The sequence below is a fragment of the Magnolia sinica genome, chromosome 3 (genome assembly GCF_029962835.1).
Source record: "Magnolia sinica isolate HGM2019 chromosome 3, MsV1, whole genome shotgun sequence".
Taxonomy (NCBI): Eukaryota; Viridiplantae; Streptophyta; class Magnoliopsida; order Magnoliales; family Magnoliaceae; genus Magnolia; species Magnolia sinica.
Genome location: NC_080575.1, coordinates 118,542,118 through 118,557,643, shown reverse-complemented (window position 1 = coordinate 118,557,643; position 15,526 = coordinate 118,542,118). Strand labels below are relative to the sequence as shown.

Below are 15,526 nucleotides of genomic sequence, written 5' to 3'. Positions count from 1 at the left end.
CTTGGGCTTAGCAAATTTACAAAATATAATAGTTTGATTTATATGAAAATTCAAGACTTTTTAAGGTTGATCGGGTCATGCCTTGTTCACTTGCGCTTGCCAAGGCACCCACAAGGGGTTGATTGCTTAGGCTATTGTAAGTGTTTTGACTATCTTGATCTGTATTTCAAGTGGTCCTTGTTGCTTGCTTGGAAGGCATTGGCCTCTTTGTAAGACAGTGGGTAATACATTGTCGATGTTAGTATTATTATTTTTCCATTAAAGATAGCTTTCTTTACCTTACAGTTATTTGTTTTGAAATGACACTTTTGCCCTTTTAACTGTACATTTCACATTTAATAGGTATACATTACGCTTTTTTATTGGATCACCTCAGGATTACAAATAATATGCATCCAATATTCTACCCAAGCATAATTCATCCATGTCTACATGCAACTAAATCATGATATATTAATTGATTTGTTGATTAATAGCTCTTGTTAAACTTGCATTTTATTATAGCCACATATTTTCATGTTCCTAAGCGGCTGCTGTGATTGATTGGAAAACTTGGGTGTTGTTGATGCAGAGATGGGTTCCTGTATATCTCACTTGCTAAGCATATACCTCCACGTCCTAAGTTCTAAAAATGTGAAAGGTGGCTCCAGGCTTCGATACACAGCAATTTGCAGCTGCTTCCCTTTTCATTAGGGAATAGATTGTCCATGCATTTTTTAATAGGTTTTGATATGTAGAGAAACTTTAACAGGGTCTTTTTTATAATTATAGCATGAGAACATAAAAATCCGCTCATAGCCGATTAATACAGTGAATGTACATGAGCTTTTGGTATCCAAATATGGGTTGTTTAGGGTCTGTTTGAATAACACCAAATAAGTTACTTTTTAACTTATGTTAAGTAAGTTGTTTTCAGTTACATTAGTTTGGTAAATTAACTTCTGCACTTAAAGTTTCTTATTCTCATAAAATTTTCTTTTTAAGCTTTTTAAGCCCCTTATATCAAAGGAGGCTCAACATGGACTGATCACATGATGTATTGTCAACATTAAAGGTTGGCCCCATATGATGGACCACGTGTATTAATGTGAGCCTGGTTCACATCAAAGGTCATCTTAATGATAAATAGCCTACATTCAAAATGGACGATAGACAACCCAGTTCAAAGGTACAAAGGTACGGCCTACACAATGGATGGTCCACATCAAAGGTGAGCTCACCATGATGGGCAGTGTACATTTAAGCTGGGCCTCGCATGATGGATGGCCCACATTAAAGTGGCTCCAAACGATGTATTGTCCACATCAAAGGTGGGACCCTAATGATGAATGGCCCACATCTAAGGTGATCCCTGCGTTATGGTCAACCCACATCAAAGGTGGGCTCCACGTGATGGCCAATTAATAATGGTTTGATTGATGATCCACATTGATGATTGATGGACTCTACATGATGGGCAATTAATAATGGTGGGACTGATGGTCCACATTAAAGTGGGCCCCAAACTGTGGGCCCCCAATTTATACTGATCATAAATAAAAAGTTAGGCCGTCCAAAAAAGGTTAGGATTGTGGGTCTCACAATTTGGACGGTTTATTTGAGTTGATGGTGCCTGAGTGTCAACCCTGAAAGAAGAGGGCTATACTTCCTACGCACTGTGCGCATTTTAGAGAGGACCCGTCAAGAGGAACAAGATCCCAGATCCGAGAGTTCCAGACGATGGGTAGGGTTAGGGTTTCGATCTTCTCTGCGATTCTCCTCGTCGTGCTGCTCCTGTCTTCGTCCTTCATCTTTCTCGCCTCTTCCTCCCATGAAATCGGTCGCCATCCATTCGGCAGCTTCTCCAAGAGCGGTAACAATCAGCTCCCGAATTGCAGAGAGATAGCGTCGAGATCCGAATGCTTGAGGAGTACCAAATGCAGGTGGTGCCGTAGCGAAGCCATTGACGACATGTGTTTCTCCGCCTCCGAAGCTTGGAGACTACCCCAACAGGTCTTCTCTTGCAATTGATTGATTTTGCTCCGACTCGCCATCTCTTTCTGTAGACAACTGTTTTTTTTTGTTGTGAATGAGAATTTCATGAATGAGTTGGAGGACTCTGTGTGTTCTTCGTTTTCCGAGCTTCTGTTTGGTTTTTTTCAGGGAAATGGTAGAAATGCTATTTTGAAGTGTGTGCTGCAGTTTATGTTGCTGCTCTGTTATCTGCTAATATTTCTTATTTACTTTGCGTTTGGATGCCGCAAGTGAATTGGATTGCGAACTTTCAGTTTATCGAACTTGTTATTGCAATTTCAACTCAATTTGATAGTGCATCCAAACATAGGCTTTTCAGGCTTTTCAGAAAGTAGAAACTTAAGCAAGCAAATTAAGTGGGTGCGAGAGCATAGATGATGAAAACCATGGAGGCTGGTGAGCCTTCTTTGGAGATGGAGCTTCCTTTTCTCCAGTGTCTCCACCATACATATGGCGTGCTTCTTATGCAGATTGAACCATTGATATGGTGGGCCACCTTGTCAACTGGCCATATGTCAAAACCACATCGCTTTGAATGTGGACAATTGCTCATTTTTTTGCTGAATCCATTTTTACTATCCATTGGCAATCCACCAAGGGACTGTTCACCCACTTCAAAATGAGTTCATCTCATTTTAGTTAATTGGAATTATGTATTAGAGATCATATTTCTTTTTGTAAGAATTTGAATGTTCTTGATAACCAACAATCATGATCCTTGATACATAATTGGGATTAACTGAAATGTGATGAACTCATTTTAAAGTGGCACCCAAACAAACCCTAATGAAACAGCTAACATAGTCCAGTCCATGCCAATTTTTAATCTACGGCCCTTTAACATGGTCTTGATAGATGAGAGAGAGGGAGGGAGATTATGTTTTGGAGATTTTGATCCCTAATTCATAATTACTGTCATATGGGTGCATGGCCACCTAAGGGGAAGCTTCTAGGGTTAGGTGGAAATTGGAAAGAGGCTAGTAGCTGGATTGGAGCATAAAGGAAATGCAGCAAAAGTTCAGTATAGAGATTCTAATCAGGGAACTGCATTAGATATGCAGCTATCATCATGGAATTAGAACTCAGTTCTAGAACGGCTTGATAGGGACTAAGGCTAGCAAGACTCGCCCTGCTGGGTCATGTAATGAACATGTATCTCGTTTTGTTCACCAACCAAACCTAGTTGACTCTGAATCAGATGATTTTCTTTTTCATGATTTCATACACCCACTATTGTTTTGTGGTTTTGTTGTATGTCAGGTGTATTTAATGGTGAGAAATAAGACTGTTTTCTTGTAGGAAATGTGATGCTACATAAAGAAATCGGTGCCTCACCTTAGTCTCCTGCATCGCTGCAATTAGGACAACTCCTGAAGGTATCATCTGGACCAACATGTAGCTCAAGCTTGTTATCATTGACAACTAGCAAAATGATGAAAGGGAGTGAAGAGAGCAAGGGTTTGTCTGAAGTAGAAAACAGTAAAACTGCGCCTGTGATCTCAATATGTGACTGGTGAGCATCTTTAGCGGTTGATAGCTTTTCAGTCTCAAGGAGGCTCGATTCCTTGAGAATCAAAGAAGAACAATATTGTTTGGATTGGGAGTGGGAGTGGAATACAATGGTATTTCCTCCTGTATATTTTCATTGTTTTGGTATTTAGCCTCAGGGCAAGCACTTAGGTATTTAGCTGGTATGCCTGCACGAGGCCGGCCGAGGGGCCAAATTGGCTAGAAAACCAATGAACCAGGTGCATGTTTTGCTACTCACGCACAGGGGGGTGCGAACCCTACCCCTGTAGGCTTGGGCAGGCCCCTTTCTTTCATCTTAATGGGCCTGGTTTTGCCCCCCCAAAAAATCTGTTTTTTATAATCACTTTTTCATCATTATCATAATCGTTGGATGTGACCTATTACCTGAGATTGTTTTCATCATGTGAAATGCGCCTTCTCATTTTCACACACATCTTAACGGATATGACTGTTTAGTAATGGGCAATTACTCACCTAATAAAAGGGATTTTTTCCTAGTGTTTTTAATCCTAACAAACCTTTTTTTTATGTACGGTTTTTTCTCTCATCTTTTCTCTCCCTAGCATACATATGAAGGTGTTCTCTAGTGGTTTCAGTGTTGGGTTTTTCCATAGTTTGTGGATGCTATGGGAGACCGTTGAATTCTGTACACTTGGCGTTTGTATCTTGTGAAGAACACACTGGGTGCCTATTGTACTCATTGATCTTACCAAGGGCCACAAACAATCTCAAAGAGAGCAACTTAGTTTGCACCTTTAACCCAACAAGAAATCAGAATCATTATCATTTGTGTTGTTGCCTCTGCCAATCATGCCAATCGTCAAATTAGGTGTGGCGTTTTACATAATCAATTTTGATTTAGTTTGTTCACGTTTTTTTCCTGCACCATTAATTTCAACAAATGATAGATGTTCGTAGTATGCGTGTAGCTGAAATGAGGATGTTGAAATGGATGAGTGGCAAGACGAGGAATGATAGAATTATAAATGAATGCATATGAGGGAACTTAGGAGTGGCACCAATAGGGTAATGAAATGAGGGAAAGTAGGCTTAGATGGTTTGATCATGTAAAATGGGAACCAAGAATTGCCCTAGTTAGGACTGAGTGGGTTGAAGGCGCTCTAAAATAGCAATGGGAACACCCAAAAGAACCTAGATGGAAGTAGAAAGAAAAGAGTTGCTGACCTCTGGTCTAATTGAAGGTATGACCCTTGATAGAGAGGAATGGCATAACAGGATTCATGTAGCCGGCCCCAATTAATTGGGATAAGGCTCAGATGAATTCGATAATGATGTTTAGTCTCAACTGTATAGCCATCTGATCAGGGGTTCCTATTTGGTAGCATCAAAACCTTTACATGAAGGGCTACACTGCGGATGGGGGGATATCCAGTGATGAAACTCCTTTGGATAGGAATATTTTAACAACTGTGGATTTGAATATGGACCATTGTTTTGTGGCTGTTGATCCAAGTCTAGGTTATTCCAAATATTGAATGTTTCTGAGACGGCCACCTTCATCTATGCACATCATCAGATTGACAATTTGGATCACAGAAGACTACCCCAGGTCCAACAGCTATGGTCCTGGTATATTGGACGTTGGACAAGTTGGCATGTATTCTATCAAACCTCTTCAGCAGAAAAGCCTAATGCTAGAATAAACAAGATTGGGTTTGGTCTCCCACATGTTTAACTTTGATGGTAGAAAACCTTGCTGAATAATGTGCTTTTTATGTATACCTCAACCCAACCCACACTAAAGATGCTTTGATGCTTGGTACCTGAAGCAAAACAAGCAATGATACACAACGCCTGATATAGGCCGGACCTAAACCAACGGCTAGTGCTGTCGCCTGTCTGATCATAATGATGGATAGATATAGTAAACAAGCCAGGTCTGACTGTGCATTGATATGTCAAACTCTGCCCAACACATTCCAATTGCCATCTAACATAAATTTTGGTGAGATAACAGCATTGCATGAATGAGAGGGGCTGTGCTTCAGTGATTCAAGCCATTGATGTTGTGGGACTTGCTGTGGAAGATTCGTTCAAAAGTTCAGATTGGAAATATCCTAACCCTTAAGAGGGAGTAACAAAACAGTAATAGATGGTTAACGGAAATCCATAGATGATCCAGGTTTTAAAAAAATAAAAATAAAATAAAAAATCCAAAGATCAAGTTGGGATGTGTTGCTAATTTACCATCTTGATCATCATCTTCCAAATATGATTCAGCTGTATACATGCTCCTGATCTCACTACTATCTGCTGAATTTGCAGGGTCACAATTTCTAGCCAGCTTTGGTTGGGTTTTTGGCTTGAGAGTATAGAGACCCATGGGTTGAGCTCAAGGACCCAGTAACTTATTGGGTTTGAGTGAGTCTGCCAAGGGACCTGATGCATCGGCCCAACTTGACTTATCAATCATTTGGGCTGGCTGAGTTTTTGGGCAGTGACATAGGACCAATCTGATATTCCTCAACCACAGCCATATCGATGGTAGCAGGTGCATTCCAAATCCTGATCACAATTGGGCCAACTGATAATGTCAGAACTGCTGACAATGTAACTCACCGTGAGGATATCCGTTAGCAGTACTACAGTTCAGTACTCGTCCATATCAGCATTTTGAAGATGAACCATTGCTGTATACCCGACCTACCGGATCCATTGGCAGAACCAAGCTTCTTCTCAGTATCAGTTTGGGTTTGGGCTTTAGTAGGGATAGGCCCAGGCCAGCCTGTTTATCCATCTAGCTGGAAATCCAGGCACACGGGCCTATATTACAACCGCAGCCTGCTCAAGAAAACCTGATAGCTAGCCCAGTGCATTGCCACACCCCTAAACAGAACCCACAAGCATAGGGTATAAGCTCAGACAACTCTCTTTAGGCAGTTGGGTCATTTGATGAGATCTGAACACGAAAAGGGGGAGACCTTTTACTACTACTGACTGGTAATAAATGAACGGCTATGATACTGGTAATAAGAAAGAAGAGACGTCAATGATCTGAACAGCTTGTACAATGCGCCCAGTCCAGATTCATTATACTTATGATAACCTAATCAGATCATCCTAACCATTTTAATGGATGAGCGTTTCCCCGTTGAATGTAGTCCACTCATAATTTTATTTTTTTTGGCTATCCGACAATTGGATGGTTAGAAATTGGGATACCCCAATCAGAGCAGTTGTAGGGTTAGAGCCATCCTCAGTGGGGATGATTATGATTCTGATATCCTGTGGGTGAGCCAAATCATCATGCTTCCAACCAAAACTTCCCAAAAAAGGCTCTACTGGAACTACCATGCAGAGTTCACACGTTAAATTTTCTTATCCAATGATTCAGTTACATTCTCAAAACAAACACAGTCAACAGCAACAATTCAATTCCCACGGAAACTGTCCCAACCGTGTCCCTCCCTGTTCAGTAGGGATGTTATCTTCCAAAGTGAAATAGACTACTGAATACAATCTCAACCTTCAATTTTGCTTCATCAGGGTTAACATGGTTTCCCAATCTGTCAGCATGCAGTTCATAAAGGATCACCTGAATCAAATCATTTCGATGCCAGCCCGTAACAACCCAATACAGGGCAACGCGATCCAGTTTCAGGGGTGACTGATGTGGTACACCCAAGTCATTTTTCAATCCTTGATATGTACATCTGGTCGGGAATGATATGGATGCACTATTAGCAATATTCCTAAAGTGGGGCCACATATGACATCTTAGTTCAGAAAAAAAGGATTTGAATGGTTCACATCATTTAAATGAGCAGGCAGTAGTGTCCACAAAAAAATGTGGCCACACATTTCATCGCAAGGGCTTAAAGTATTATAAAATACATGTTAAAAACATATGAGCTTCTCTTTTGTAAAAAAGATGTGTGGAGACCAGTATAATATGGAATTCCTAATAACAATTATACATGGTGAGGTCTTGGTACTCACCTCAGCATGGGCATGCAAGTCGATGATTAAGAATCGGAAACAACTATAGAATACCCTAAATGCCTGTAAAGTTTTTAGTTGTAAACATTTTACACCCGAAAAGAGTATAATCTCAGGTGTAAACGAATTATGTGCTATTTGGTTTGGCTTGTAAGTGGTAATCTGTTTAAGGGTAAAAAGATTATGTTTTTGCCTAACTTGTAAAGTATTTACAATGGATAAAATAGGTACTCATATGCTTGGGTGGCAAAACTTTTCAAAATCTGCAAATCACATCGATTTTTTTTTTTTTTTTTGGTTCCAAGAGAGCATTAAAGCATGCACACACTAGACGGATTGGATGTCCTCCACCCCATCATGGTAGGCCCCAAATGCAATCTGGAAGTTTTTAATGGTGGACATCTCATGCTTCCCTTGTGTTGTCCATTTGATAATCAACAAGCTGGCTTTTTTTAGGACCATAGGAGAACATAAAGGGAAGCACAAGATGGACAGATTGGATGTACCATACACATTATGGTGGGGCCCACATATAATAAGTGTATTTCAACCATTGTATTCTACAATGTATAATGCCGTTTTAAGTGTAAAGCCATTACCTATAATATGAAACATGACCTTTTACCAGGTTTCAAATTACATCTAAAAGCTGTAATGTGTTTATAGTCGTAAAGCCTTCACAGGCAAATACAGGTATCCAAACAACCCCCGTAACCTGATTACCTGTAATCTCTTTACAACTTCGGGATTTTATAAGCATCCAAACGACCCTGAACCTCAAGAAAGTAGGTGTGACAACAAAGAAGAACTCTGTCTGGGCACCAGTCATCACCTTGTCTGTTGAGCTTCAAGATAGCATTAATGCCAAATCAAGCAGGCATGCCACCTTCTCCTTCAAAACAAAACCTTTACGTTTATGTGCTTCAAATAAAATGAACTCATACTATCATTTGAGAAAAATATTACAAATGTATTATGATAGTAGATCCACGGCTGCTTTGGAACCAAATCTCCAACCTAGAGCCTTGAGATAAAGTTTTGCAGTCACAATGCCTAACACACGGCTTCATAGTAGGCAATGCTTCCATGTCATATAAAGTCACAAGGGCCTGCTTTGCACTCTTCTACTAAACAACTCCCTCAAAAAATATCCTGACATGGACTCTCTGTTGTCAAGGCATTTAGCATAGTCTGAGTTTGTATATCCAATTGCCTCCAACTAATCAGTTCACCTATTGGCGGGCCTCAAATCCTTCATGTTTCATAAATACCACATAAAACTTTCTTTATAATTCTATAATGATCAATACTTCAACCCACTGTCTCTCTCAAGCATTCCCACTGCAAAAGCTAAGTTAGGCCCAAGTGTAGAGATGCACATGATGCTTCCTACAGCAAATGTGCACGGAAGATCATTTTTTCGTTTGAAATCATTCTTAGGACACTACAATAGGCATAACTTGAGGGCTTTGCTTGGTACACAATTTTGCATGTCAAATCTGCTAAGAAACTTTCAAACCAAGTTTTTTGGAACAATCCCAATAGACTTCTTGACCTATCATGAAGTATTTATATAGCAATGACGAAAGATGCATGCCAAGATCCTTCATTTTAAAGATTTATGACAATAATTTTTTGATGTCATGCAACATTCATGCATGTGATGTATCATTACTTGCAAGCTAGATATCATTAACATATGACACTATGAACACAAATTTACTCCTACTAACCTTCACAAACCGAGCAGCAACCTTTTTCTTAAAATTGAATGAAGAAATTACTTTATTGAATTTCAAGTACCACCTACATGATGTTTTCTTTAAGCCATCAATGGACTTCTTTAATTTGCATGCTAGGTGTTCAAATCTTGTCATGAAACTATCTTATTACACCATCAACTATTAAGGAATGCAATCTTTACATCCGTTCCTTGCAGCACAAAATCTTAGAGAGTTACTAGTGTCATAACCCAGTCATTTTAGAGACGGGTGATGTCTCTAAAAATCAATGCATTCTTTTGAGCGAACCCTCTAGCAACTAAGCTAGGCTTACACCTTTTGTTCTTTGCTTTGTAATTACGCTTCATCATATATACCCATGTGCAACCAATTGGTTCTACTCCTTTGGGTAGGCCGACTAAATCTCAGGAGTCGTTGTACTTGATGGACACCCATCATAGCAATCAAACCCATGCTCTTAAATATACATATAATGTATTCGTTTGACACTTCTTAATTAGATATTTCTTCTACAACAGGATTGTCTTAAGAAACAGTTGGTTGATTTGTAATCAATTTCTCATTTATAAGCTGGGGAATTGACAAATCTCCGTGTAATTGACATAAGAACAATCCCCCTTTGCTCCTCAAACAAGATGTTCCTAAGTTGTGCATTGTTATGGCTTTTGCCATCCTCTAAAAGCTTAGCATTCCCTAGCTTAACTGTCCTTGTGGTACACAAAGGTTGAATCCCTTGAATTTCTCAAGATAACCAATGAAATGACCAGTATGGTTTTGCATCCAATTTTCTTTCTTGCTCAATTGGTAAGACGATGAAGTGTCCTCTCTCTCTCTCTCTCTCTCTCTCTCTCTCTCTCTCTCTCTCTCACACACACACACACACACACACACACACACACACACACACACGATGATGCTTACGAGTTTTAGACCAAGACCCTAATTGGCTTCCTGCTTCCAGATCCTACGCCAAAAGCTTTGAGTAGCTTCAATGGCAGATCAAGCAGGTATGCATATTCTCCTTTCTTGACGATCAATTCATGATGGTCCTACGGAAACATAAAACATCACCTCAGAACTGGAAGAGGAAGAAGCTCGAGTGCATCTTTAAATACTATTCCAAAGAAGCCCAACTCATTGCTTGATTACCCCACTCAAACTCCAACACCAAATTGACTTTGCTACTTGGGCGACGGGAGATCTTATGTTCCTTTCCCAGATGAACTGATGCACATAAAAAATCAACAAGCTCGCTGTTCTTTCCCTTTTCATCCTGTGCATCTGCTTGCACCAAAATGGCTGTATTACTTGAGATAATAGCACAGGATATCATGTTGCTTTCTTTATGGTCGCAACTTCTTCCCCTGCAGCATGACCAGCCATTCTACACCCCTTCACCTATCTAAAGGATCATGACTCCTTCAGCATCAGAATTTTCCAAACACCAAAATGATAATGAAATCAGTACTAGGCTCCTAGCATACTCTCTCGAAATGCAATCCAAACATGTGACAAAAGCCTAATTAGCTTGCAACTGTAACTACTCTCTCAAAGTCCTACCCAGATTCATAAATGACAGGACACACACACACACACACAAATATATACATATAGGAAGCAATGACAGGACAGCATGTTACCACAGAGCAATGACAATGTCCCTCTACCATCGACCATATTATCAGACGAGGATACTTACATGAGGTCATCCAAAATATCATCTATATATTGGGGCATTTCATCTTTGACAATGATATGGTAATACACATAGGTAGCATTGCCTGGAGATGATGTGTAATATTTAAAAGACCACCAATGAACGTGAACTATTCATGTAGGGCTATTTTAGAAGAAACAAACCAAGATAATAAGTGGGTATCTAGATCAAGGCTTATGCTGCTTTGGAACTCAGTAGGATGAGCTCCAAAGATGCTGCTGCTTTGGAACTCAGTAGGATGAGCTCCAAAGATGCTACTGCTTTGGGGCGTTTATCATGGCCGTTCATTTGGGACAACAACTCAAGAAGCACATAGCATGATGGGCGTGCAAAATGATTAAGAAACATATAGCATACATTGGCATCATGTTCATGGCCTACTTTCCAAGTACACAATACATGATTAAAACTAATAAGAGCTAAAAGGATTCAGAACAAACTTTTGGCCACATAGGTCAAACCCAGTGCCAGAAGTGGAGATTGAATCTGGGTAGTCTGCTGGTGCAATGGATGAAACCCAATATTTCAATACTCTGTATCCAACCATACTGTTCTTTTCTTTCTTTTTCTTTTTTTTTTCTTCCAGAGTAGATCACTCACACACACTACACTGCCTCTACGAAATCATCTAACAAGGGGGAGACTATACAACTATAGTTAAAAGCATAGCTTAAGATTTGTTTCCCCAAGGGATGAATGCACAAACAGACAGAAACTTATAGTTTCAGTGTCCAATTCTCATTACATACAGCACTTTTTCTGTATTGATCAGAGAAAAAACATAGATAAGTGTTTCATAGTTCAAAACTACATTTATCCAGAAAAACATGTGGAGAGACTTAAAAAATGTCCAACGTATTTATTTCGTTCTCAGTCAATTACTTCTTTTAATACAAGGATTGAAAGACAGGTCATTATTTTTCCAATCCAAACTAGAAAGAACAAAAATCAGATACATTCGTCAAAGTATACCCCATATACAATACAAGTAATGCCAGATCATAATCATTAAGACCAAATAATTGCAGAGCATAAAAAAGATAGAATAAAAACAAAGAGAATCCCATGTGATAAAGCAAAAAAATATAGCAAACAGGGAATGTTCATTCAACAGGTTGACAAGTGAATGAGCCACATACAAAACATCACACTGTACCGATGATCCTAACTCTTTTAATCAGCAGTGTACAAATAAATCAAAAAAAGATTTTATTTTATTTTATTTTATTTTTTAAGAACAAAAAAACAAAAAATCAGTGATAAATTGGGTCAGAAAGTTCACTTATTAGATGGTTAGGATAGTCTGGTCCCGAAAATATTTGGTCAGTGGCCAATAAATCACAGTCTGCAAGATGCATGGTTTGGATCATCATATGCATGTGCCATCTGTATGACCCAGAAGCATGAAAGTACGGTGCCTCTGGATCCATTGATCTCTTTCCCAAACTGACAAAGGAAAACATACTTTATTCTTCATGAAAAAGCTCAGGCTATTGAAATCCAGTACTCAAACAACTGAAAACAAAAAGTATTGCTGTCTAAACCAAAAATTCAGAATCTCTGAACTGTCAGAATACATTAATCTCAAATCCAATGCAATTATGAAGCCAAAGATGGCACCAAATATGAAGTCTCATCACGGACGGACTGGATTTGCGGTTTGGCCCGGACGAGGAGCTTGTCCTGGCTTGGGCGCATCATCCTACAAGACAAACAAACAAATAAAAGAAAACCAAAATCAGAAAATAGAACTACAATTTCAGTGCACAACTGCACACAGGGCTGCATGCATCCCTTATCATTCTCAAAAAATATGAAGAGCATGAGCTCAACAAGCACATGAGCACCAAGATTTCATGTGCCCATTATCTAACCCCCATGAGAAAGATATCACCGATATTTCATAAATCTTGTGATATTATCACAAAATTTCACAATATTTTCAAAATCCTGCAAGTTTTTACTTTTTTTGCAATTTTTTCATAAAATTTATTCGAAAGTTAAACTAAATAATGTTATTCCTATATTTTCCAAATTTTAAAATCTAAATCATTTTACACCTAAATTTTCTAAATTTTAAAATCATTCATTAGTTTACAATAAACATGTTTATTTTATTTTATTTTTTATTTTCAGCAAGATTTTCCCAATAATATCATGAGTAAAACATCAATTATTGAAACTCTCCCAAGAAATTCCCAGCTGAGGAATTGCCAAGAACGAGATTTGATACTGTGCTGCCCCCATTAAATAACATTTGGAGGGAATCTAGCAAGCATTTCGTGTACACCCATTTTGAAATGCTTGTAAAGATTGCCACCCACCATTATTGGATGGCGGGCGATTCATCACGCATTGCATGCTGCACACACGCAATCTTTTCCCAAACAACAATAATTAAAATGAAAGAGTATATGTATACATACCCTGCGTCTGAAACGCTGAGGCGGCTCTCGGTTACGACGGTTAGTGCGAGACCTGACACGGACGACATGAGAGTGGATCGCACATGACACACAGTACTGCATCTTGGCATAAAGCTTTGGGAGCATGTAGCCTGCAACAATTATTATAAAATCAAGAAATAATATTGATAAAAAAAAGAAAAGAAAAGTGTATATATATATAGTGAAATACGCATACCGTCATAGACACAAGCTTCTTGAACATCCCTAACCGCCGCCTGCTCCACGATGTTCCGGACAAGGAATCGCTTGATTGCCTTATCCTAACAATTCCATTAGAGAATTTAATAAATAGATACATAGAAGCGTACGTATGTATACGCGTATGTTTTATGTATGAATGAATGAATGTATAGTAATGGTAACCTTAGGGCAGCATTTGCCGCAGTTAGAGCAGCGGATGAAATTGACGTGGCCTCGGCCATGCTTATTCCGTCCTCCGTTTCTTCTTTTGAACGTCTGTTAGGGTTTCAGGAGAAGAAGAAAACCGGAATTTCCGTAAGTTGGGAGGATGGGATGCTAGGTAAGATAGCACTTTCATAGAGAAACAGGGAGAAAATAGAAAGGAGAGATTGAAATTCATACCATTCTTTTCAGCTGAGGTGGATCTCCCAACGAGATCTAGATTCTCGGTTCGTCTCGCAGAGCCCTCAGACGGCGTTCGGATACAGTCGAAGAAAGAGCTGTGGGGTGTTTTATTGGGTTAGGGTTTTGGAATTGAAAACGCTTGCGACGCCGATTGCCCACTCACGCTGGCACTACCAAGATGGCCACTGCTCTGTGGGCCCCACCATGATTTATGTATTTTATCGACACCGTCCATCTATTTTTCAGGATCATGTTAGTTGCAATATTTAAAACTGAGGAAGATATAAGTCTCAAGTGGACCACACCACAAGAAAACATTGGTGATTGAACGCCCGCAATTAAAAAATTCCTATGGCCCACTGTAAATTTTATTTGCCATCCAACATGTTGATTAGGTCACATAGACCTGGATGAAAGGAAAAATTAAATATCAGCTTCATCCAAAACGTTATTGGCCCCTAAAAATTTTTAAATTTTGGGCGTTCAATAACCACTTTTTTATTATGATGTGGTCCACATGAGAATTCGATATGTCTCATTTTTAGAATCGTATTTTATAATAATCTGTAAAAATTTCTGGACGGAGTGGATACAACACATACATTATTATGAGGGCCAGAGAGCACCGTCCAGCAGCCACTAGCTCTGACAGCAGCAGTGGGCAATCCGCACCCGCGTCACTCTTCGCACGCGGGTTACCTTCTATAAACGGGGAACGACTTTACGTGTATACATCAGCCGCACGTTGATCCCAAAATTAGGTTGATTCAACACTCAGGTGGGCCACCATAAATTTTTTACCTAAAGCATCTAAATTCACGATTTTGGAATACTCTGAATTTTCGGTAATTATTTTCATTCCAACTGTTTCCATGGTGTGTGGTCCACTAGATTTTGTAATTATGGTTATTTTTTATTCAACGGTTAACATGAGCAGCGTACCTGATGGGTGGACGGGGTAGATCTCATGAAATTTGCAACCACGTGACTCTCGGTTCTGGGCAGGTACCTGCCGAAAGGTAGGCAACCGCTTTTCTTTTGTTTTCGTAAGCAAGAGGGGAAATGGGCCGGTCCTTGGGTCCATTTTGCGACTGCCACAGCCCAACCCAGCCCAGCCCAGCCCGCGAGCTGCTGGACTCACCAGTAAAATATTCAGCCCATGAATGTTAATAAGTAGGGATAGTCAGGCCTGCTTGTGGGCCTGTTGAAAGGTTCATGTTCTGTGACCCAAGACCCATCTCAAAATGGGCTCTGTGGGGCCCAACGTGATGTGTGTGTTTTATATCCATGCCGTAGATCCATTTTGACCCGATCTGAAGCTCAAGTGGACCACGCCAAAGGAAACAGTGGGAATATTCTGGGGCTAATGACACTCACCCTTGAAACCTTTCAAAGGCCCACCATATGTTTATTTGTCATTCAACCGGTTGATAAGGCCACTCACACCTGGATGTAGGAAAAACACAAATATCAGCCTCATCCAAAAAAAATTGTCATCCCCGAGTAGTTTT

At 39.6% G+C, this 15,526-nt stretch overlaps 1 protein-coding gene and 1 long non-coding RNA gene across 2 annotated transcripts; one reads left to right on the top strand and one right to left on the bottom strand.

The window, feature by feature from the left end:
• The first annotated feature begins 1,576 nt into the window (after nucleotides 1–1,576).
• LOC131240941 (uncharacterized) lies at nucleotides 1,577–3,650 on the top strand. Its single transcript, XR_009168911.1, has 2 exons — nucleotides 1,577–1,992; nucleotides 3,313–3,650. It is a non-coding gene; the product is annotated as an uncharacterized LOC131240941 (long non-coding RNA).
• Nucleotides 3,651–12,409: 8,759 nt separating this feature from the next.
• On the bottom strand, nucleotides 12,410–14,170 carry LOC131240940 (small ribosomal subunit protein eS26y-like). The gene is made up of 5 exons (XM_058239499.1): nucleotides 14,013–14,170; nucleotides 13,794–13,886; nucleotides 13,606–13,690; nucleotides 13,389–13,519; nucleotides 12,410–12,664 (listed from the first exon to the last, which is right to left on the bottom strand). The coding sequence occupies exons 1-5, from the start codon at nucleotides 14,013–14,015 to the stop codon at nucleotides 12,599–12,601; spliced, it is 378 nt and encodes a 125-aa protein (XP_058095482.1). The 5' UTR covers nucleotides 14,016–14,170; the 3' UTR covers nucleotides 12,410–12,598.
• Nucleotides 14,171–15,526: the final 1,356 nt, after the last annotated feature.